General features: G+C 49.2%; 1 protein-coding gene across 2 annotated transcripts in view; it reads right to left on the bottom strand.

The window, feature by feature from the left end:
* SH3RF3 (SH3 domain containing ring finger 3) overlaps window positions 1-23,308 on the bottom strand; it is a 356,455-nt gene extending 333,147 nt beyond the window's left edge. For both annotated transcript variants that reach the window (XM_059406397.1, XM_059406398.1), the window contains exon 1: window positions 22,408-23,308. In XM_059406397.1, the coding sequence (XP_059262380.1) occupies window positions 22,408-22,980 (573 nt within the window). In that variant the 5' untranslated portion in view covers window positions 22,981-23,308. The remainder of the gene's footprint in view (window positions 1-22,407) is intronic.
* Between the last annotated feature and the right edge of the window lie 1,872 nt (window positions 23,309-25,180).

The raw sequence follows: 25,180 nt of genomic DNA, 5'->3' as shown, positions 1-25,180 counted from the left end.
ATATTGGCAGCCCTCACTTCTTCTAAAGTACTACTGGAAACCATATCAAATTCAGCATTATAACTTGGCATTGAATTACAGGCCAGATACTCTGCTTGAAATAAATCATAAATAACTAAATACATCTCATCAAAGCAAAGATACAACTTCAAAATTCTACCATCATTAAGACTGTAATGTTACACCACAAGTACTATAAAATACACATAAAAACAAAATACACATCGTATAGAATACCACCCAACATTAGCACAGCAACTGGCAATTTATGAAACACCTTCCACAGCACATCGGACCGTCCCCCTCAAAAGCACAGGGGGCGCTCCAGTGTGCCAAGCAGCACCCATGAAACATTCTCTGTCTTATTTTATGAATCCAGCAGGGAAATGGCTGGAGTCATTCCAGGCTGAAGTCATTAAGGTGACAAATGAAATGGAACACGCATAGCCATCTTCAGGGAAGAGTGCAAGAACTCCAACAGCTCAGTTTGGGGAACAGCAGGAACACCTGTTCTTAGTCTCTGAAGCAAGGGCTCAAACCACCTGGGCCTGTGCTGACCGTGTCCAAACACTGGGCAGCTCAACCACAAGCCAAAGCCATCCATCTGGAAGCCAGGACAGCTAAGACAGGAGGCTTCTACCTATAGCTGAGCTATCCTGCCATGACTTAGGGCCAATTCTAATTTTGAGAGCGAGCTCTGGGTTCCCACCAACAAAGAATTCAAGCCAGGTGAGGGTCATCAGGAAGTCCCTTCGAGACCCCTGAGAAGGGCTGACGGTCCCATCCCAGGAGCCCCGTCCAGCACAGCCTCTGCTTCATTATGGAGGACAAAGGCACTATGGGTGGAACACTTTGTACCTTATCTATACCATCTGCCTGGAGTCATCCCCAAAGCTACCTGCGGCAGAACACAACTCTGCCATGGTTGGGAAAGGATGGAGTACTCCCTCCCCTGTCCCCTACACTTCCCATCTTCAGACTCATCCGTCACCCAGATAAGCAGAGCAACAGTGATAAGTGCCACACAGGACCCACACCACCCACACCAGCAAGTTCTCTCAGACCAGACCCATCAGTCATGCTCCATGCAGGACAAACCATGACATTCTGAAACCAAACAGAGACAAGACTGACACTCTAGAAGCAGCTTTAAACCCATGGGATGGAAGTGTGGGAACCACAGCATTCCACAGTATCTGTACTTTGATTAGTCAGCACGGAAGGCTTGGGTCTGCTGGTTCCCTCCCTGAGTCTTGGGAGTCATAGTCTGGACCCCTTCACCTGTACCACGGTCACATCTTAAAGCTCCTTATTATTTGAATTTCCCTTCACGCAGGGCCCCACCAAGGACGTGGTGGTGCCAATTGTGAGGCCCCCGAGGCCCAGGAAGTGGGTGGGCGGCTCTGTAGAACAGGTCTGCAGGCCATTCCAGTTCAGCACTAAACCACACAGCGAGAGTACATCCTCTGTAGGACTGAGGCACAACCCCCTCCTCTCCCCCCGAGCACCAGAAGCAGTCACGAGGGTGAGCTTTCACCAGCACATGCTCTTCCTTCCCAGGGGCTTCCATACACAGAGAGACAGCCCCTGCGGCTGGGCAGGCAGGCCAATTCATGCTACCTGGGGCCGGTCTAGTGACCATCTACCCCTGACATTACGATCCCCCTCAGGGAATCACAGCACAGTTTCTCCCTCCTTAATACCCCCATTATTTCCTTCATAACAGAGTCACTCTGTCCAAGAAAAATACAAATTAAAAAAATCCTTAAGGTAGAGAGAAAACATACACTTCAGCTTTCTCTCAAGAATGCCTTCTCAGAGACTTCTGAAGTAGCCTCAGCACCTCCAGAAACGACTGTGTCGGTGACCCTCACCCACGGGCAAGGCTGAGGGCTAGCACTATCAGCTGACACATGCTGACCAAGGTTAGTTCTCTTCTAGGGAAATATTTGCCCCCCAGCACTACGTTCTCTCCTGCGGGGGAACAGGCTTTCCAACCAAGGGTTCGCCATGACTATCTGTGGACCAAGTCCGTTTCTGCCCATCAGAATCCGCTCCCCAGAGGGGCTCACACTCAGCTGCATCATCCCATCGGTGGCTTTGGGCTTCAGCACGACCTTTACCAGGGAGATCTCATCCCAGAAATTAGAGCTTTAGATGGGGAGCCCAAGTCCTCCACTGGAGGGAAGGGGAACATGTGCTGAGATTTACTCTTCTTGTTTGAAGGACAAGATGTCTCAACTACAGCTAACCTAACACTGAGAGGCGACCACGTGGGGGACAGTGACAAGCATCCCCCACCAGCCTCATGATGACACTAGGGAACACCCCAAGTTCCCAGCCATGCCCATGCCAGATGGAACCCATTAACTGAATTTCCAAAGAAAAGCTAACTCTTTATCAAATAATACCATTTAAAGAGAATGATAATCCCCACAGCCTTAAATGTAAATCTGATAATACACAATGTAAATAATAAAATGCAAAAATCCAATTTCTACGTAGTGAACTTTCAAACACTCCACTGTTTCCATTATTCTAGCTTTCAATCTAAATGCTGCAATGCCACTGTAGGCACATCAGGCCCCCAGAACAAGGCTATTATACACTTGTTCCTCACTTGAAATATGAGCCCAGAATTATTTACTCAGTGCACTGTGCATGTCAGCTAACAAAAGCACTGCATAAAGGATTTGACAAATGCACAGGGAAAGTGTAGGCCCACCCCATGAATATTCCCCCAAACCAAACCATAAAGATATAACAGGATGATGTAGAAGGGGAAACTGTCCACCTCTCCTTATGATACCGCCTGTCACCTCAGGAAATGGACAGGCTGTCAGGTGACAGCTTTGTAATCACCTAATGCTAAGACACTGAGCACTCTTCCTATGAAGGAATGTAAATCCAGACACTGAATTCCACTCCCTCCGAAAAGGGGCCAGAAGAAAAACAAAATTAGACTCTGTGTCCATCAAGACCACTGAAAAGAGACTGCTGATGAGGAGACATGTCAGAGAAATAATAACTTCCCGTTGGGAAATTTAAATAATCAGCTGGGTCTGAAAAATTGCACATTCTGGGTTTCAGAGCAATTTCTCAGCGTGCTTTTTATAAGCCCTCCAGGCTGTTATTACATTAGGTTCAGACCCAAAATTCCTGCAGTGGTTTGCAGATTCTATCTCTACAACAATTCAAGTATCAGAGGAAACTTCAGATTGTTGCCTGTAAACCTTCTGAAGGACACTGTATGAGTACGAATTGGTCAGAGTCATGAAAAAGCATGTTGGCCTTAGAACCTGGACTGTTCTAGGATGTTCGAGTCCAGCTGTCCAACACGGTGACACCAGCCACATGCGGCTACCGAGCCCTTGAGAAGGGGTGAGTCAGAAAGGAGATGCACTATTGTGAAATAAACACCAGGCTTCAAAAGAAGCTGGGAAAAAAGAATGCAAAATATCTCATTAACATGGTTTGTAGAGGCTAATGCTGGCATGCCAATATTTTGGATATAGTGGGATAAATAAGATACAGTATTAAAGCTAATTTCATCTGCTGCTTTCTACCTTTTATAATGTGACCACTAGAAAATTTCACATTACACATGTGGCTCACATTCTTTCTATGGACAGCGCTGTTTTAGAGTATGAGATTAAGAATTCAAGCCATCAAAGACTTTATTTGAACACATGTTAATCCATTAGCTTTCTGTAAATGTTTTTGAGACATGTAAGCGCCGATGTCCAGGGGAAAAAAATTCTGTATTCAGTCTGTCTCCATGGCCACAAATCTGGAGCCCCACAAACATCTGGGCCTGATTTTAACACTCAATCCAGAGAGAAGGAGACTCAGTTGGTAAGGAGAGGCTACCTATATAAGAAAACTTCAAACAAAATACAGCACCGGCATTTCCCTGTGGGTAACTGTGTACACACTTTCCAGAATGTTCATTTTATCATGTGAATCGAGAACAATTCAAACATAAGCAAGAACCCAAGGACCCCACCTTCCCAAATACAAGGCAGGTACAAGCCACGTCACACTGAGCAATGACACAAGATTACCCCTGAAAGCTTCTTCCTGCACTGAGCCCCCCAAAGCAGGGCTGACCCGCACCACCATTTTAGCAACAGAAGAGATAGAATCTTCCTGTCCCCATCCTTTCCCCCATCAGCTCCTCTTTCTACGTATGTTCTTCATGCTCAGCTATGAAATTCTCCCACTGACTTGCATCTTTATACATGCATTTTTTTTTTTTTTACATTATGGTAAAAGATAGCACAAAATATTTTAATTTCCCTTCAGTCCGGGCAGCTGGTGAAGAGAAAATAATGTGAACTATGAGGCAATCAGAACTGAATTCTAATCCCAGCTCACACCTTGGTTTCCTGCTCTATGGAATGATACTCCTGGCAACAGTCCCACAAAAATGCACAGCCCAAAGCAAATGCCAAAGTCTGCTTGGGTTCAGATCCCAGCTCCCACCCACCAGCTGTGTGATAAGCTGCTCAACTTCTCTAGGCCTCATTTTCTCCATCTGCAAAATTCAGGTAATCGTAGTACTTATTTCACTAAGTAATTCATGGGTTGAATTCACTGTTTTTGTACAAAATTATTTTTCTAAAGAATTACCTTTTAAGTGAATTAATGAGCAGAATAATGCCAGGCTCATAAATAAAATGGCTCCAACCGCCATCAGGTTAAGACCAATATCCTAGCATGGTCTCTCACCTCTGCCTCCCCCTGCCCCTCCAACCTTATCTCAACCCGGTCTCCTCCTGACCCCCACCGGCCCTCAATTGCTTCCTTTCAGTTCCCCATTTGCTCCAAGCACCTTAGGACTACAGGCCACTATACCTGCTGTTCCCTCTGCTGGAATACTCTTCCTCCCTCTCCACCTGGCCTGGTCCAGCCGCTCGTCTTACCAACACAGATCTGGCAAGATTCTCCAGTCTTCTGCTCCCATAATCCTTTATCCTTCTCTGCAGGCTGGGAATGGCCTTCCAGGAAAGGTTTCCTCTACCCCACCAACTTTTCCAGGCTTTTTGTGGTTTAGACCAATACTGCTCAACCCTGGCATCAGCAACATCTGGGAAACTTTGACAAGCTGACACAAGGCTGCACCCACACCAATCACATCAGGGCCTCTGGACCAGGCCCACAGTTCAGTGTTTGGGCAAGTTCCCCAAGGATTTCCAAATGTAACCCAAGTTGGGAACCACTGGGTCAACACAAGAACACAGCTGCAGTATTTTATGGGCCCTGCACAGTTCTGGTGTGCAACTCTGCTAGCTGCAATATTTTTAAAGGATGCTTTCAATCTTTCAATAGGATTTTAAAAATCATCTATCAACTGCAAAGAGCACGCATTTTTTAAAAATCTAAATTAATCCAATTAGAGTATAAGAATACATATATTACAAAACACCTCCGCCGTATCTGAGATTTTTCAATTAGCATTTTATTCAGTCTGGGTAGCCCGTGACAGTAACCAACTGGAAGCTCCGGGAGGTTAGAGACTTTGTCCCGCTGTCTGTGATGTCACCGGTGTAGGGAAGCGTGCCCAGCATACACAGGTGCCACACGCACACCTGTGATGAGGGGCGCAGTCCTCCATGCACCAGACTGCAGGTTACGGGAACACAGGCCAGAGCGTGCACCCAGCACACAGACAGGCACCGGATGGCTTAGCAGCACTTGCTCCTTTGAACAAATGAACTCCCCCAGGCAGCCCCGTGGCTGTTCCTCTCTCTGGGCCTGGCTTGCTGCTTGTCCTCTCCCTGCAGGAGACAGCCCCCCACCTGCGTTTGAAGCCATTCATCTGCGGTTTATGAAATACTGTGGTAACCTTTGAGATGCAAAGATGTTTAGAAATGCAAATTACTGTCAATATGAATATTAATAGCAGTGTTATTAATAACTTAAGTTGTCTGCCAGACACTTGACTCTTGATTAAAGGAAGTGGAAGAGCTCAAGCCAAGCCAGAAACCTCAGCTAGGAGCCGAAGGATCTGTGCAGGATCCCTGGTCCCCAGGGGGACAGTGGCTATTCTGAATGCCTGACTAGAGAATTTTACAGAAAGTCAGAGTGTGCTGCTCCTCCCATGACTACTTCCCTGTGTTTTCTGTTCACCAGGTATGAGTTCCATGGGCAGAGCTCAGCCAGGCTCGCTCTTCTGCCCAAGAGCCCAGAACAGTGTCTGGCCTGCATATGGTGCCCCAGCCACGTGTCCGGATCAAGGAGAAAACAAATGAGTCCATGAGAGAAGGGCACAAGGGGGGAAGGAGGCATGTGGGGCTGAACACTAGAAAATACAGACCGGGAAACTCAAACCCAAAGCTCACGTGGGCTCTGCCTACTCCACAAAGGACAAAAAAAAAGAACTTCTTCTTTGGGTAAAATCACCAATCCAGAACTCTTCCACAAGCTGTTAATTCACCTAAAATACTTTTTTTTTAAAAGCACTGTGGTCACTGTCACTACAAATATTTAAGACACCAGCTGTCCTGACAAGCAGCCTGTCTATACCCAAGTCTTCGTAACTTCATGATTCAAATACATCCACATTATGTTCTGCTTCTTAAGTCATGAATGTACTTTTCAGCATTAGAAATTATCCCTTTCACATCTTTAAATATTGTGGTTTCTGCCTGACTAATGCTATCTTTAATTATACATCATCGAGTATTTTACTGTGATCTAATGGGGTCTATTACTCATCAGAATGGCCCCAGTCAGCAATCATATTCCCCAGAGCCAACTATTCAACCCTTCTTCCATTTTTCAAACATACCAGCCGCACGTGCACAAATTTACACCCAGACTGAGTCACAGCATCTTACCAATTTGTCCAAAAGATAAAACTATCCTTGAAGGAACTCACTATGCTGGCTTCCTAGTGAGGTCTGGCACAGCAATGCTATGACCACCAAGGGCACTCCAACCTTGCCTTGGGTACAGCCACACCCCACTGCCCACCCTGAGCACACACCACACGGGGCATGAACAGAAGGGAAGTGCATCCTAGGGAAGGTAAGCCATGTGCACAAGTCCTGCAGCAAACAGGTGGCAGACCCAGGAACCCACTCTCCGTGACGACACACGGCCGGAGGCCAGGAGAAGAACATGACCAGATCTAGGTGGGCCACACAGCATGCTGGGGTGCTTTCAGCACCCTGACTCCCACAGTCACCAACCATAACCCATCCATTATATAATATATGTGGAAGGGCCAAGCAATCTCTTTTTTTTTCTTTTAAGATTTTATTTATTTATCTGAGAGAGAGAGAGACAGAGATAGTGAGAGAGTACAAGCAGGGAGGAGAGGGATAAGCAGGCTACTTGCTGAGCAAGAAGCCTGACATGGGGCTCGATCCCAGGACCCTGGGATCATGACCTAAACCTAAGGCAGATGCCTAACTGACTGAGCCACCCAGGTGCCCTGGGCCAAGCGATCTTAAACAAACCTACAGATCAGCAGACGTCAGCTAGTCCCCAAACTCTCATTCAAAGGGATGAACTGCCAGCCAAATTAATTATCTTAAATACACAATCTATAAAAAGTATAAATGTATACATATATCTTCTATATATTAATGTATATGTATATAAATAAACGTATTTATGTCTATTGACGTGTTTTAGTTATTGAGTGAAAAATGAACAGGTCAGGCTCAAGCTCCAGACATTTTACATAAACAGCTGGTGATTAACTTCTGCATACTTACAAGACAGACTCAAACTACTAAACCAAGTGCCCTAAGACCCAGAAGCTGAAAACATATAACTAGACAGGTCACCAGATGGACAATTAACAAATAAATCATTTTGAAAGAACTGGAATCAATGATGAGCTAGGAGACCTTGATGTGTCCCTCTGAATAATTGACGAGGCATCTTTTCTTGGACCATTTGTAAGACTATGTTTAGAATCCCATTTAGTGCTGCAAGATAATTCACGCAAATGCTGGCTTCTTATCGCACCCATTGACCAAGCAGCAGATGGAAAACAATAAATACGCACACGGATCTAGTGTGTGCACCCCGTGCCAACAGCACACTGAAAAGCAACAATTCAGAAACAGCCTTCCCTCAGCCCTGGTGGCAGCGAGGCGGCTTGCCAATGCTCAGAGGCAAACCCGGCCTTAGGGCTGTTCCAGGTTGTGCGGAGACACTCATAGTGTGCAGCACTGTCTCCCTATATTCATTTCCTTCTAACAACATCCCACCAGCCACTGGCAGTTGTGGTTCCAAGAAACAGGCATCCTGGACATTTCTCCCCAGCACCTCTAAAAAGGTAGCTCCCAACACCTCTCTCCTTTGGAGAAAGAGAAAGCCCGTCTGTGACTCGCTCCAGGCTCATGGGGGCTGGGGTGCAGGGGAAGAAGAACAGAGACAGGGACGGGGAGAGCTTGTCTGGACTAGAGCGAGGGAGGGAAGAGCTTTTGCTGAGGAGAAAGCCCCAGAGACCCCTGAGTTGAAGGTGAGGCCCCAGAAAAGGCACCAAGAGGAGAGGTGACAGCAAGCCGGCTTCCTGTGGCGCCACCCACGGCTTGGCCAGGGCTCTGGCAGGGGTCACAGGCTATGCACACAGCAGGGCCCATCTCCTGCCCCACAGCCACCAACTCCTCAGGGAGCGCATGGCCTCTGGGTCCCCCTTCCCAAGGGCTGGTGGCTGTGGGAGAATCTGGGTGGTGGTGGTGGGCAGGGGAGAAGTGGCAGCTAAGAAGGAAACCACTTTACCTTGAACACCCTAAAATGTAGGACACCAGCAGGTGATCCAGAACTGGATGAAAGGAATAGCCAAAATTCTGGAAAGGCAGTGTTGCAAAAAAGATACGCATATGTAGACTCTGCAGGACCCCCCCAACCTGTGCTCCCACATCCTTCCTTAGGGTCCCAGCCCAAGGGTGTTGGGCACTCATCTAGTCTACTACTTATTAATATGAAAACTCAAGGCTGAAGAATAATAACAGTAACGACACTTACTAAAGGCCTACTATACAGCTAGTGCTTGTCTCCAAACATCTGAGGTAGAACCCATTCAGCTTATAGTCCTTTGAGATGCTGGATGTTCTTCTTGGTCCCCACCTTCCAGATGAGAACACTGTAGCGCAGCAGTCACATTACATACCCAATGGCTGGCCCACAGCATGCTGTCAGGATACATAAAGAGGGGAACCTGAGCCCAGATACTCAGGCCCCATGGCTCCAGGCCTGCCCATGACCCTATACAGCCCTCCACAGCTGATCTGTAGTTTCCTGTTTTATTCCTTCAGAAGCCTTGTCATCTGCCACCACACTCCTGAGCACAGAAGAACCAACTAACCAATACCAGCCCTGCTACAGAAGACCGGCTCCTACACAGGGGGTAAGACTCAATGCAAGGCATGGTCCTGACCTGGATGAACTTACAGTGAACACAGATGAACACTTGCATGGGTGTAAAAGGTTAAAGACCTAGAAAATGACCAGAGAATAAATTCTAGAGAAGAGCTTTAGACATGCAATGAGAACATAGACAAATGTCAGTTGGAGAAGTGCCAACAGTCCCTCAGCAATGTGTGGTCAGCATTGGGGAGATGAAGAGGAGTAGGTATAGGACAGCACCTGGGACAGCACTGTAGGGTGGAGGCTGCCTACAGAAGCACACACAGACCATGTGATGACAGGCTTCTCTATGGTGTCCCAAGGACAAGGATGAAGGAAGAGGGTCCCTGTCCTCTAGGGATGGACCACCTTTGATTAATGGCAAAGAAGGTACTGGGTCGTGTAAGTATAGAGCAAATGGCACAGAGGACCTCACTGTGCAGGGCAAGGGAGCAGCTGTGGGCCATGCAGAAACAAGACCACAGGACCTAGAACCTGGCCCAAAGGAAGAGCCAAGGGAGCTGTGACAACCAAAAAGCATTTTGGGACAATCATTTGGGCCATTGGCACAGGTGGACTGAGGAGAGCAACAGCAGCCCAGCAGGGAGTGTGGCCATCAGGGTCCTGGCCCGGTATCCCAGGAAATGGGTTTGGTGCTGTCCAAGAAGCAGGAAGGAAGATGTTAACTGTCCCTTCTGAGAATGTACCGATAAAAGTTGGTGACACAGACATAGCTGATGAAGGAAAATCAAAAAGGTTCTTAACCCCTGTAAGATATCAATACTAGGTCAGGCCCTCCCAGCACCGTACGGTCATGAGCTTACCGAGAAAGCCCTGCTATGACCCTGGAGACTGACCTGGGAATCCCAGACCAGGAACTGGAGTGTGGAGTCCTCTGCCCTGAGACAGGCTGTGGCGCCTGCCCACCCTCAGAACATTTGACTCTGGTGACCAGGGTGGTGGGAGGGCCCGTTTCCACCATTTCTCTTACCCCTGTGTATCTCTCAGTCCTGTACCCTGTGGCACTTTTCTGCTGTGACCACACTTTGCCAAGTTCAGATACCAGTCTGGTGGCCGACTGGTTCAAATGGGCATGAAGACAACTCTGCCAGGTGGGTGCCACAAACTACGGGGGGCCATGAGGAGGGCCCAGCTCGGACCCCCGCTCAGCGAGCATGAGGACCCCAGAGACACATCACTCTTGGCCCTCCCTGCCCCACTGATAATCCAGTCCGAAACAAACCCCAAATGCTAGTAAGTTGCTCATACTTGCTATGAGTTGAAAAAAAAAAAAATGTAAGCAATTTTTCCAAAAGTTGACTTCCGAGCATCAAATGCCCTTGTCTCTCATATTCACCTGACTCAGTCCCCCACATCTTAGAAACGCACTGCCCAGGCCCCAGCAGCTCACATGTAGAGAAAATGAGGGGTGGAGAAGATAAATGTCAAGATGCTCTAGGAAAACAAAGTCGGCTTATTCTGCAACTGCAGGCAGCTTTTGTCCAAACCACAGTCATCCATGCTTCATCTTCACCCTATTTACTTAATGAGGTCCTTTAATTCACTCACTTTTTATTTAAATTTGCTTCCAAGTAAGACTTCTTGTAACTGCTGTAATTCTTTTAATGGGCCCCTTGGCCTAACAGAAAGGCTCACTGAAAGAAACACAAACATCAACCAACATAAAGCTAGGTACCACCTGGGACATCTTGCAGCCATCTCGGTGGTCCCCCATGTCCCCGCCAGGAACACAAGCACCCCTGGGGCACTCTCCCCTGCTCTGCCTGCCAGGTCACCACCCACCAGCCAGGATCCACCACCCCTCCCCAAGTCTGTGACACTCCACTGTTAACACCTCCTCACGACATCTGTCAACATGACAATTGTCCCCTTGAAAACTGAAAGGCTTGAAAATTCCTCAACCTGATAGAATGTTTCCCACTTACATTTAGAAAGTGAAAGTGTTCCCAAATGACAGCCACCTTTCCCCACAGTTGCTGACAAGCCACCGCACATCCTTCGCTCCGCGACAATCCATGATTACTTTGCAGGTAAGGCCAAACACCAACTATTAGAAAAGAAACCTCAGCCACGCCACGTTCCAGAATGAAGACTACACTCCATGTGGTGTACCCAGGGCAAAGGCAGCTCTTCACCCATGGAAGGAAATGAGCCTTCTAAAAAAGGGACAAGCCCACAACAAAGGTCATATCTAAAACCTGCCTTCAGTGCACACCGTTGTTAGGAGACCGGAGAGACCACCCACCCCCTCCTCAGAGAAACCACCTGTGTGGAAGCCCTCTCCTGCTGTTAGAAGCCAGTCCACCCCACTCTGCTCAGTGGCACCCAGCCCCCACAGCTGTGCCCGATGTGCTGGGGAACCCATGGGGGTACCTGGGGTCGGCCAGGGCTGTGGGAAGTCATGGGAAACCTATCTGATTCCAATATTGTGGAGAAAACCCCCACAGTTTTATATGAACATCAGAGGAAGCATATTTTAGGATAACATTCATGTGAATTTTTAAGAAGATAATACAAGACCTCAAATAAATACCTGCCACTAGAAAGAATGCAACAGGAGAGGTATGGGGGAAGGGAGCAGCTAGCAAAGAAATGGGGATACACAGGCTACCCAGTCTGAAGGTACCAGAGTACCCCCAGAGGGGACTTGGAACATGGTGATGATTGAGCACAATAGGCAGGAAATCACCAGCCAGCAGGCAGTGGCATTCAGCATTCCCGTAAAGGCAGCAGTGGGGTGGGGATCAGGAAGGACAGGTGGGAGACCAGAGCAAGAGCTCAGAGGTGCCCTTAGGAAACACATCTGAGAAACCCCAGGAACTTGAGAAAGACCAGGGCCCAGGAGGCAGAGGTGACAAGGCAGAGAAAGTTCCCCATGCGGCTTTTCCAGGTAAGAGCCAGGGAGGTCTGTGTGTGCCATCTCAGGAGTCTTGAAGACAGAAGCTGCCAGTCCACGACACAAGGCTGCCTCTCAGGGTGGCATGACCTTGCTGGATGTGTCCCACAGGGCATAGCCAGGAAGGTTCCCTGCTGTGGACACCGGACACATCTGTTCATTCCAAAGTAAAACCACTGTCAACTAGAACACCATGTGATGGTGGGACAACCAGAAAGATGTCCTCATTCACCAGGCACTAACTCTGCACAGAAGGATGCCTCGTCCTCAGTGTGAGCAAAGCCAACAGCCCAGTGAGCACCATACAGGGCCCAGCAGGCAGAGAAGGAGGTGAGCTCCCAGACTTGCTGAGCCAGGTGTGCTCTGCCAGGGCCACTCTGAACCCTCCTCTCTCTCTAGGCCCGACCTCCCATGGATGTCTTCAGGAATCCTTTTCCCCTGAGCCTAGCAAAGGAGCATTTTGCTGTCTCTGGAGAGAATCTGACTTAGAAGCCCAACCCTCCTTCCAAGATTCACGGGTATCCTCAAGCGCTGCCCACCATTCCCAGGACGGGCACCCTGAATCCACGGCAGAGTTCTGTCTGCACCTGTAAAGAACGTGCCAGGCTGCAGACTGGAGGTATCTGCAGCCTGGGATCAGCTCCACACCTGGCCCCAAACACTTGGGAAGAAAGGAAAGTGCCAAAAGCTTGCCAGACACTCAGGTCCCTCCTTTGAGCCATTCTCAGTGTTGGGGAGAACCCGTTAATCACTAAGAAAGCGAGAGACAACATGGCTAACTGCTGCCTCTGGGAAGCCATACCATCCAAACTTTAAAGGGACAACAAAGCAGTAATTGTCAGGAAAACACACAGCCCACTGAATGGAACAGTGAAGAAAGAACACTGAAAACAGCTTGAGGAAATAAAAATGGAATCAGAAAATGCATGGAAGACACAAAAGACCGGACTCACAGGGGTTTGGACTTAGTGGGCTGGAGTTGGGACAGCCGTCTTTTCACCCGGATGAAGTTGTCTGGGACCTTGTGTAGACCGAGCCCTTCAGTGCAGACATGCAAGCTGCACACACCAGCCCAGAAGCCCCCCAGTGCCCCAGGTACCCTCTAGGCATCTGAAGTCCCCTCGGCCCTCAGGACCACCCACAGAAGGCCTGGCTGTCAGGGGTACTTTAGGGGTTCTTCAGTTCCTAACAGCCCCAGATGGACAGCCCAGGCTGTGTCAAAGCCCATGAGCTTGTTACAGGAAGTAAAGCAGTAGGTGGAAAACTGGTACAGAAGGGGCCGGACTGTGGGCGCTGGGTGTTAGAGCTGTCGCGCTGATTAGCTGGGAGACACGCAGGAAATGCTGCAGGTAATATCAACCACACTTCACAGGCTGGCTATTAACCCCACGAAGAGTACACATGACTCTGGCTGAAAGGAACAAGAAAGAAAATTCGAGGTCCTATAACATCTAAATTAGAAAAGAAATTTTGCAATTTGCAAGAATTGCTGAAGCTTGGAGGAAATGGAAGACATCAGTATGTAAAAGGACCCTGAATGGAATGACGGTTCACAAGAAACACATGAAATAGGGGGCCAGTGGCTGATCCTGGGACAGAGGGTCATACATATTGGCTCAAGGCCCTCAGAGAGGATGCCATGGCTTCACTGGAAGGACAGCAGGAGGGAGGCTTGCCCCAACTTTAAACGGAAAACCTTCCACCAGCCTGTACTCTTCACCTCAGCCTTGTCATCTGAGTTTCAACATTTTACGGGTCACTCTCTCGGGTCGATAAAGCTTTGCATGTCTTCAAAGCAGCCATGTTGAAGACCAACAGCCTCCACCACCTGTGAATGCACATCACATACATCCTACACCTACGGTGCTGCCCCTGCTGCCTGGGCCCTTGTGCGCACAGCTCTGGGGGACACCGGCCCAGGAAGGGGCACACTGTCTCCAGTGAAGGGCTGACAGCAGAGCTGAACAGTCCGTTGTCAAACAGGCTGCTGCTGTTTGCAGCTGAGTTCTCCCTGTGAGGCTTGACCACAGAGGTACAAGTCCTCCTCAGGATCTAAGGTCTGCCACCTCATTTAAGACATGGGGGGGGGGGGGGTGTTAGCAACAACTTAACTCCGGGAAAACCATCACAGAGCCTACGACGAAGCTTAGTTTGTCAGAGGGTGACTCCAGCTAAATTTCCAAATTCACAAGAACCACACATTCCAAGTGCAGCTCTTGAAGGCATCTCCCTCTCCTTCTGCACATCTTCAGACAACAAAGTTGGTGCAGACAATCATGGTGTGTGACATAACTGACCCACAGGCACCACAAAGTTGGCAGATGAAGGCAAGTCTCACGGGTTATCTGTTTTCGGGTGACGTACCTTCTCCACAGCTGCGTGCCTGCGTCCTTGCTGACACTTCGCATGCTTCCTCGTACACAAGCACATCTAGCTTTAGTCACCTTTCGCCCTGCTTGGGAAGGGGAAGTAAGGGCAAATTCTTTTTAAGATATTATTTATTTATTTGACAGAGAGAGAGATCACAAGTAGGCAGAGAGGCAGGCAGGTGGGGCTGGGGAGGGGGGAAGCAGGATCCCTGCTGAGCAGAGAGCCTGATGCAGGGCTAGATCCCAGGACCCTGAGATCATGACCTGAGCTGAAGGCAGAGGCTTAACCCACTGAGCCACCCAGGTGTCCCGGTGCAATTTTTAAGTCATGCGGAATTCAAAGTATGATGATAAAGAGTTAAGGAATCCAACGGCTTATCCATAAACAGTAAATATTTCTCAACACAGAAATTTCGAACCCATCAGGGATAAATAAGGTGGCAGGGCTGCGATGTTATGTGTAGAACAAACGAAGCCTCGGGGGTTTGACTGTCAGAGAAGGCATGGTAGCTCTTGTTGCCAGAACTCCAGCGCTCTTTTGAATGTGAGCTTGGTGCTCCATTCGCTGGCAAGGTAATAAGCAAATTTTGTGCCAATATAATTTTGACCCCAAGTGTTACTGCACATAATAGGTGCTCAAGTAAGTAAGGTGCTCGCTTCTGCTTCACTGAAGAGAATGCATACTGTCCTATCTTTTAAACTGCCACGTAAGAGGCTGGCCGTGAACCCCTGGTGCTCCCGAAAGCCTTCTGTCTGAGCATTGCAGAGAACATGCTCTGGGCTCTAGAACGTTTATATCCACTCTTGGTGCCGCTCCTGTGTTCTTAAAGTCTCTCACCACTTCTATTGACCTGAATTCCTGCAGCAAATCCTAATTCACTTAAACTCATACAAATTCACATGAGCATTATGCACACATTCCATTAAGCAGAAATGCAAATATCATAATATCTTCATGTTTGCAGATAACCATCGCATCCGTTAACAACATAAACACGTGTGCCAGATAGAGAAACGAGCCACCAAAGCAACTCCTCTCAGATGCTCTTTCAGGTCTCCGGAAGGACAACTGCATCTCTAAATACCCACACGCCACTGAGGGCCAAAAAAGGCAGCCATCTGTGAGTAAAATTCAAATGGTGCTGCTACTTTATATGCTTTTTTATTCTAACCTCCACTCAGCAGGAAAAGGGAGCCCCATGGTATAGTGTGCTAGCGCAATGTTTAAACCATTCACTGCTGCCAACACCTTCAGCTTGACACCTTATTCTTTTAAGGTTAATTAGAATTCCAATAGGATACCCATTGAGCATGCATCTCTAATTCACCAAATATGAAGATCTTCCAAGCAAGGCAAATCTGATAAAAACTGACCTTGGCCTTTGCAAGTGGTGCCATAAAGAGCATTTCCCCCTACCTGAATCCTTGCTGGTGTTTTATTTCAAATATGTACCTCGGATAAGAGCGTGTTAACTGCGAAAAATAGAGATTAAATACAGATTGAACTGAAATACACACTTGAAACAACTGCATAATTGAGACCCGATTTCGTTATGCTCCAGCAAGCAAACGGGCTCTCAAAAGCCGGAACGAAGGAACAATTGGATATAATTCTGCTCAGCTCAACCGCACTGAGCAGCCTAATTCCAGGCAGTTGTAGACAAGCTATTGTGTCCTCCAGAGGAAGGAGGTGTGCTTCGTCTTCAGGAGAGCCAACCAGTCGTCCCCACACCGGGGCGGCATTATTCTCCCGCCTGCCTCTTCTTCAAACAGATTATAATTTGGATTTTTTTTTTCACTTTAATGAAGGCTGTGAGAATAGGGAACACAGATACTGTGATAACAAAGATAAAATTCAGAAACAATTTAAAAGGTAAAATAAATAGATTCGAGCCCTTGACTTAGATGCCCATCAATGCGCCACGGTGACACAGGCCAACTTGGAATCTAAAGACAAAGCACATGTGTTCACATGCACATGCACACACTCACACACTCACACACACAGGACACCAAATAAATGAATCTACTAGCAGGAAGGTGTGCCACACATGTGATACAAAATTTGGAGATTTTTGTATTGGTAATAGGCACTGAAATGACAGCTAATTACGTGTGCTAGGCACTGCAGGTACACAGTCTCACTTATCTGATAAAGCAGATAGGCTCCCTCCCACTAATAAGAAGGCTTCAAGAGGATAAACTTTTGCCCAGAGGCACAGAGTGAAGAAGTAAGGAACTCAGGATAAATCCACCTGGCCCCTACCCTTGCCCTCCTTCTCCATAGGACTCCACGAAGTCCAAGACCCTTCCTGTCTGCAGCCAAGACCGGAGTTGGGCCTGAGTCCCTGGATGGGAGGCTGATCCTATGTGCCAAGTCCCTGGCTGAGCTGTGGCTGGTCCAGGCACCAGTCTGGCATGCAATTCTGGCCCCTAAGGTGAGAAGGGACGTGTGTGAGGGTGGTCTAGAGAAAACGTAAGGGGAAGAAACCCTCCTTTCTGTTATTAAGTTATTAAGGATAGGACGCCATCATGACTCATCCCAATTTCAAATGTACCATTCATGTCGTTTATGTAGCTGCCTGTGACAGGCCGCTGAAGCCACAACTGATAGGATGCTCTTTCCTTGGGACCACACAGCCCTCTGCATGGTTCCTGCTAACTACCCATAGGGCTCACAGCCTAGGCTTACAAGATGGCAGCTGCTGCGGCCAGGGGGCAGAGGGATCTAGGAAGTGAGTGCTACTTAAGTTCGGGACCTTGGTTTCTCATTACCTAGGATTGTTATAGAGCAAGAGGCCTCCTCTAACTATGAAGTTGGTAGCCTGTCTGACCAAAGTTCACCTTTCAAGTACCCCCTATTTATTGTGTGTCTCTGAGAGAGGAAACCTTGGTGCCTCCACTTCCCCATCTCTCCAAGCCTTAGGAAGGAACAGGTGGGAAGAACTTCCATCAGCTGACCCAAGCCCTGGCCACACAGGCTTTCAGCGAACACCTGACCCACAGTGGTCTCTTAGTGAAAGGTAACTTTAGATTAGTCACCAAATGCCCGCAACCTGAAACATAAAATTGCTGTGAGTCTCAGAGGTGCCGTTTCCACACCCAGGGGCCTTCTGAAAACAGGCCCAAAAAGGACTTCACTGTGACTCATCTGTCATGTCTCCAAAGGCTGGTGTCTGCCCTTGTCATCATGGAGACCACAAGTCAACCACTTGTCCACTGTCCTTGTGAGCTGTCTGGCTTTTCTGTGAGGGCCTCTAGGCACTGGGTCATTTCCTCTAGAGTCCTTATTACATTCCAGACCAAACAAAGAAACCCCAATGATAGAGCCCAGCAGAACAGAACAGAAAGGGCAGGGAAACAGGGACTGAGAAGATATCCAGAGCCCAACACTTCCTGGCTCTCTGATTGGGCCATTTTGCCCACAGAGCAATCCCTCTTGGTTAATTATGCCACTCACCTCATAGGATTATGGTGAGCTTTCTATAAGCAACATATGCCAAAGCAACCAGCACATGGTGGGCACTCAGTAATTGTTCACACAAAAAATTCTCCAGCATAAGCTGCCCAACTGTTGACGACTGAAGAATACACACTGATTTGCTTCCAGATACCACAGACTCTGTCTGAACTGGCCTCCCGAGAGGTGGCCAGCTGGACTGCTCAACTCCCCATCTCCTCCACACGATGGCTAAGGCCCTCATCCCCTTGGAAGGCCCAGCCTGGCCCACTGCTGTCCAAGCCCTCACACCTGCCCAGGGACACCTGTGCTTACTTGGAATTCACTGGCTCAATTCCCTACCATGTTTATGCAAATATACTGATAAATGGCAAACATAAACTTTAATGAAGTGTTACGTAAACAGAAGACGTTTAGTGCAAAAGAAATCACTCCTTGGAAAAACATGGTGACCACTTAGGAAAGACTCATCAAAGACAGACCTCTTTAACATTATCAAACTGGGGGAAAAAAAAAAGACATACAACATTAAGTGGTAATTGTTTAAAATCTAGAAAGTGCTCCATTCAGAATTTCTTGTAAGTGTCTTTGTCCTCCGTTTAAAAGAAACAAATAGGAAATCATAAGGTGGCTATGGTTTAAGTCAACTTGGAACTCAAAGAGAAGTTCCTAGCCTGGATCCAAAACATGGTAAACACATACATGTATGTAGTTATTAAATAAAACATTTAATAGATACCACTTGTATGAGTTTCCAGTTTATTACACTTTTCCCATTACAGGGTCCCAGTCACACTGGCTAAGAGATACAGAAGAGATTTCCAGTTGAAACATATACCAAAGTACTTCAAGGTACACGATCCAGACAAACCAGCTCTAATGCTTACACGTTGTATCATCAAAAGCATTATCCATATTTTCTACTGTTCTTTAATTTGTAAAAATGCCCATTCTCTTAACCTTCGTAGAGTCATGGATGGACACCACTCCAGTGTGCTCAGGAATCTCCTGAGAGCAGTCCGGTTTCCAACCCCTTAATGTCAGCTCCGAAAAGAGAACCCAGGCTAGTTCAATTCACCTGGAATGACTGGCACAGGGTAGGTCCACAGTAAGTTCTGTGTATGCCCAAATATAAGGCAAGAGATTTCCCATGGAAAAAAAAATCCCTCAAAAAATTAGAATTGTCTTACATTAGAGTTCTTATGAAAGCATATTAAAAAGTACTCTTGAAATTACTCAATCTGGAACTACAAAGCCCTTTAAAAAAAAAAACATATTACCCCAAAACACCTCAACCAATGCTAGTAGGGGGCCTTGCAGGGGTCACCTCACACAACTGTCAAAACAAAACAAAAACAAGTTGGGCTGAGAAACTTAGCACACATTTAGCACCTGAAATGGTTGGACGCTTCTGTTAAAACAGGACTTTTTAAAAGATCACTTTCAGAAGCAACACATAACAGTAAGTATTTCCCAACAGGCAAACAAAGAAACCAACAGTCCTAACCTTAGGCAGTAGGTACCAGTAACTTGGTATAAAACTTCCAAGGGCAGCATAATTAACTGATTCAGAAAGTGCATCATCTCAAATGGCTCAGGGGAAAGCAGAGCTGAGAGGTTCTGCTCACTCTAGGCTGGAGGATTCTGGGTGGCTCTGCTGAGAACCAAAACCCTGAAGAAAAAGATGCCAGTGAAGATGTGGAAAAATTGTTTCATGAACTCCATGCAGAACCCGAATAAAAATTCATCCATTTTATACATGACACCTTTCCAATGTCTAACTGTAAGTAAATGCACAATCTAAGTAGATACTTGGTGATCTGCATACGTACAACCTTTACATATGCCTGTTGGCACGAAAGGTTTGAGATGCATCTCACTAGGAAAATCGGAGTCAGTCTTTTATTAATAGTCAACTTGCTAGTAAGGCATATATGGTCTCTGTTAATCATGACATGAGTGCCCACCTATTAAACAACAGAACAACATCCAGCATTCAGCCTTGCTATGAGGGGTCAAAGCAATTCCAACAGACAGTAAAGTATCAAAAGCCTATTTGGAACTAATTTTCAGCTGAAGTCTTTGCCTGCCAAATTTATAGTGTTGCTTAAAGTGCAACACTCCATGGAGGACTTCTGGCTTCCTAAGAAGACTCCCACTGACTTACACATCAGTGAGTAAAAAGCTAGAAGATGTTATCCCCACCTCCACTCCTTTTGTCTTTTGAAAAATGATCAAATATTGATCAAAAATTCTATTTAATTCGGACTCCTCCTAGGACCCAAACTCAGTCCTCATGAGGTGGACCTGTGAAGAAAGGAGTGAGGGTCACACTCAACACAACAAAAATAAACTGTTGCAAAGTCTCCCTGAAGCTCAAACTTCCATTAACAGTCTGATCGCTCCATATGCCTATAAAGTCCACCAATAATCTCAAGACCAGCCAACAAAAAATTATTCCCGGTTCCTGTCATTGCAAAAAGATTTCAGTTCAACCTCTTTGACAATTTTTTTTTCTATGCCACAAATGGCACAGTTCTGGGAGCTGCCTCGGGCCATGGCCTTTCGAATTCCAGAGGTTACCAGCTCACCTCCGATCAAACATAATTCACATAAAATGCAGTAGGAGGACATCTGTAAATACATTCTCATCATAATGTCCTGGGTTTCACTACAAACATCATTCTACAAACCATTCAGTTCTCCAAGTATGGGGAGGTAACCCATTTATTCTGCAAATAAAGATCTTTGATTATAATACCTTAAATGAAACAGCAAGGACAGGAGGGAAAAGCTTAGAAATCAAGAACACGCACACTCATAACTGGATTTAATCACAACTAAAACCAAAGAAAAACTACTTAACTACCTTCCCTCCAGCAGTAATCCCAGGCATAAATATTCCATGACTATTCTTAACTGTCCATTATTCCCGATCCATAGGAAACACCCAGTTTGGCAAAGGAGGGCATTTATGTCTAAAACTCAACACCAAGGATTTAACTTCCTAACCTCAAAAATATTGGTAGTACTAAGAAATTCAGATGGTTAGAATTTTCCCAGCTTCTATGTATAACACGTATTATAAGGATTATTTAAACAGTTTATGCATCAGCAGCTTCTTAAACAGTCCAAAGTAGGGAAAATATTTTTAGTTCTCTAAAATGAATGATAATTACAGTAGATCAATAATGGGTTTTTTTTTTAACCCTTAAGTGGGATTTTCTACATTTAAAGAAAATATACAACATGAGGACTTGCTTCTCACTTAAGCCAGCATCCCGAAAGCTTTCCTCCCCCTCCATAATAGTAACAGTAACAGAGGGTGTGAAGCCAGGGCTTCTAAAGAGCTTCTGAAACCAAATCACTGAAACCCCAAGATAAAGTATTATTTCACTAAAACAGAAACAGTGAAAGACACTGTACAATGTAGTTGCACTAAAAAACTCAGATAATGTCCCACCTGGGAATGCAGCCCTGCCCAAGGGCCCAAAAGAGGTCTAGGGCTTCCTGACAGACCAAGCTCAAGAAGGCCCGGCCAAACATTCCTTCCATCTCCAGGTTAACTTCTTCCCTCCTCTCACACAAAGTGTGTAACTCATGCTCTTCCAAACCCCACACAGTTCCCTCTGCCCAACTCTGTCTTGCCAGACACGCAGGCAAGAGGCCCAGAGTCTCCCCAGAGGTCAGAACCTGGAAACACTAAGCACTAACTTGACCCCAGGCCGGCGCGGGTGAGCAGAGGGCTAGTCTGGGGGTCCAGCGGAAGAAGACTTTCTGGGTACAGAGGGGGGCCCGGCCAAGTCAAAAAGGTGAAGAAACGGGCCCTGCCAGCAGAGGGACTGTAGAGACTAGCGGTCAGCTGGGGACAGGAAACTGTGTCCACCCTGGGGGAGGATGGGGTGTCACGACATATGAACAGGTAGCAGTTACCCAGGACTGCATGCTGGCATGCAGCAAGTACAGGTGGTGCGAGAAGGGATTCCAGAGAGGAGGACGGATGGACGGCAGGTGCAGACAGGCATTTCAAGGGAAGGAGACAAGACTGTGGGGCAGGAGGTGGAAACACGGTGTCCAAGAGTTGGCAAGTGGGACTTGACGGGTTACACTCACAGAGTCCCTGGAGAAAAACTACTTGGAGAAAGAAGAGCAAAGCGAAAGCCGTTGTGGGGGGCCACCTCTGGTCTCCCTCGCTCTTCATCACTGCCCCCTACAGTCACCCGAGCACATCTCTTCCCCTCCCCCCAACACACAAACTCGCTGTGTCCTTGCGCGGTGAAGCAGATACCCACCTTTGCGACGGGCGCACTCCTGCTGGTCGCCAACTCCCGCAGGCTGGCGGTGGCGCTGCCAGTCGCCGCAGGGAGGAAGACTGGGGAGCCGGGGGCGCTGCCCGCCGCGCTGCCCCCGCCACCCGCGAGCGCGGAGGCCGCCCCGGAGCTGGGGCCCGGGCGCGCGGACGGGCTACCACCGGGGCTGGCGCCAGCGCGGGGCCGCTGGCGAATGCCGTCCAGGAGGCGCACCAGCAGGATGTTGGCGGGCAGCTCGTCCACGCCGCAGCCCACCAGGATGCGGCACTCGGGGCAGCGCAGTTCGTGGCGCGAGCACACGATGCTCTCCAGGCAGCGGCGGCAGAAAGTGTGCTGACACGGCAGCACCTTGGCCGTGGTGTCCAGGCGCTCCAGGCACACGGAGCACTCCAGCAGGTCCAGCAGCGACGACTCGTCCATGTCCTCGCCCGCCGCCGCGGCCGTGGCCGCCGCCCGCCGCCGCCTCCGCTCACCCGGCCTGTCGTCGTCGCCCTCGCTCTGCGCAGCAGCTGCGGCCGCCTTGGACGCGCACAGCCAGGACGCCCCGAGCAGCATGGGGGAGGCGCCGGCGGCGGCCGCGCGCAGCTGCCTAGGTCCCGGGGCCGGAGCGGGGCCCGCCGCGGGCAGCGGGCATCAGGGTCGCGCCGGAGCGGCCTCCGGGGAGCCGGGCACCGCCGGCACTTCCTTCACCCCGCCTAGCGGCTCCAGGCTCTGGCAGCGGCAGTGCGAAGGGGCGCGCTGACCGGCCGGCGTGGTGGGGACCGGAGTTCCGCGCCCCGCGAGCCAACTCCAGCCGAGCCCACCCAGTCCTCCCGGAGCACGGCGCCCGCGTGTGCGGGCTACACCTGTCCTCCCGTGTGTCCGCTCCGCCTCAGCGGGCGCTGCGCTTGGAGTGGCCACCCGCGGCCCCGAGCCCCGCGGCAGGAAGTGCGGGGAGCTGCCGGTCGGGTCCCCGGGGAGACCCGGGCTCAGCGTGCGCGCTCCCCCGCGCCGCTGGTGAGCCGCACCGCCCGCGCGCCGCCTCCATGCGCCCTGGGCCTGTCCGCGAGTCCCTGCCCCCAGCGGGTTCAGCTGGACCTTCCTCTTCCACGGCCGCGAGCACGTGCTCGGGGAGCGCGCAAAGGTCACCGTCAGTGAGGAGCGCAGGAAAGGAGACGCAGCGCCCACTGGACCTCCCCACGCCTGGGCGCACAGCGGCGACTAGTCCCGTCCCTTGGGGTACCTCTAGGGCTCCCAGGAACTCCGAGCGCGCCCTCCTGCGCCGGCTGGGCCCTGTCCGCTCCGGCGCCTAGAGTCTTCCTCCGGCTCCCCGCGAACCGCAGAGACGGATGCTTCCTCCCGATGCTGCCGCGAAGGAAAGTTTGGGCGGTGTTATCCGGACTGCCTTTCTCGCCAGCGCCGGCGAGCAGCTTGGGAACGTAGCCAACACCCGGGCATCCTCCTCGACGACTCCCCGGAGCGCTCCCGGTCGGGTCCCCCTTCCAGGCGGTGCGCCGAACTGACGAGCCTGGAGCTGCGGGTATGGTGCGGGCAGGGGAAGGCTCTCCGGTTGGCTGAGGCGCCCCCGAGGCGGCTCGGTCTCCTCCCGGCGGCAGCCCGCCCTCCCCGGAGTCGCTGGTCCGAGGCAGGCGCCGCTGCCCGCCGGACCCGCACCCTTGCGCAGGGCACCCGGTCCGCGCCGCGCCCACTGCGGCGCAGTCTCGTGAACCCCGCTCCAATTCCTCCTCGGGAGGCGCAGAGGAAGGGGAATTCGCGCTCTCCTTCCCGACGCCCCGGCTTCTGGGAGCGTCAGAGCAACGGAAGTACGTACGGAGGACCGGGAGCAGCAGGGAAGTTTGGCGGTGGGCTGGGGTCGACCGCGAAGATTCCCTGCAGTGCGCTGCCCCCTCGTGGCCGCTTGGGGTTCCCAACGAGCCCTGTTCCCCTCTAGGCCCAGACCCAGCGCAAGCCTAGGGGCAGGGGCTGGAGGTTACAAAGTGGATAGTTCTTTTTTCTTTTTTTCTTTTCTTTATTTATTTGAGGGAGAGTGAGAGAGCAAGAGAGCACAAGCAGGGGGAGAGGCCAGGGAAGGGTGGGGAGGACAAGCATGCTCCAGGCTGAGCCGGGAGACTGATGCGGGGCTTGATCTCCGGACCCCAAGATCATGACCGGAACTGAACCGAGTGAGCCACCCAGGCGCCCCAAAGCCAGATAGTTCTTGCTAGGGCCGATAACAGAAGAGGTGTTGAAGGCCCGCCTACCAGTCAAACCAACCTGTGGTTTGTGAACTTAAGTGAACCTATTTCGACTGTTCAGGGAGAAAGTAATATTTGCTGTGGCTTAAATGCCAAGAAGGTTCCTGTGCATTATTTTTTTTAATCATCTAAATAGCCCTATGAGATAATTATTTTTACCTCATTTTACATGTGAGGGAGATAAGGCGTGTACTTAAGAAATCATTGAGGTTGAATTTTCTTAATTTTTGTGTCTCCAGAACCTAATACATACTAAGATCAACATTCCACTGGAATATGGACTATGGAGCTTCCCTACAGACTGCATATTTTTGCTCTGTAAGATCCCCAGTGCACATAGTAAGCGCTCAACAAACATTTGTGGAAATAATGAAATAAGGGTCTCAATCATCACCTAATGGTGTTCTGAACATGAATCTTAACATCTCAATTCCAGGTGTCCTGAGCTCATACCAAGTCGCCAGTTCCTAGGAACTCAGCGAGCTGCTTTGTGGATGTCTCAGTGGTGTGGGTTTCCATAT

Source organism: Mustela nigripes, chromosome 7 (genome assembly GCF_022355385.1).
Source record: "Mustela nigripes isolate SB6536 chromosome 7, MUSNIG.SB6536, whole genome shotgun sequence".
Lineage (NCBI taxonomy): Eukaryota > Metazoa > Chordata > Mammalia > Carnivora > Mustelidae > Mustela > Mustela nigripes.
This window is presented reverse-complemented; position numbering and strand designations above follow the sequence as displayed.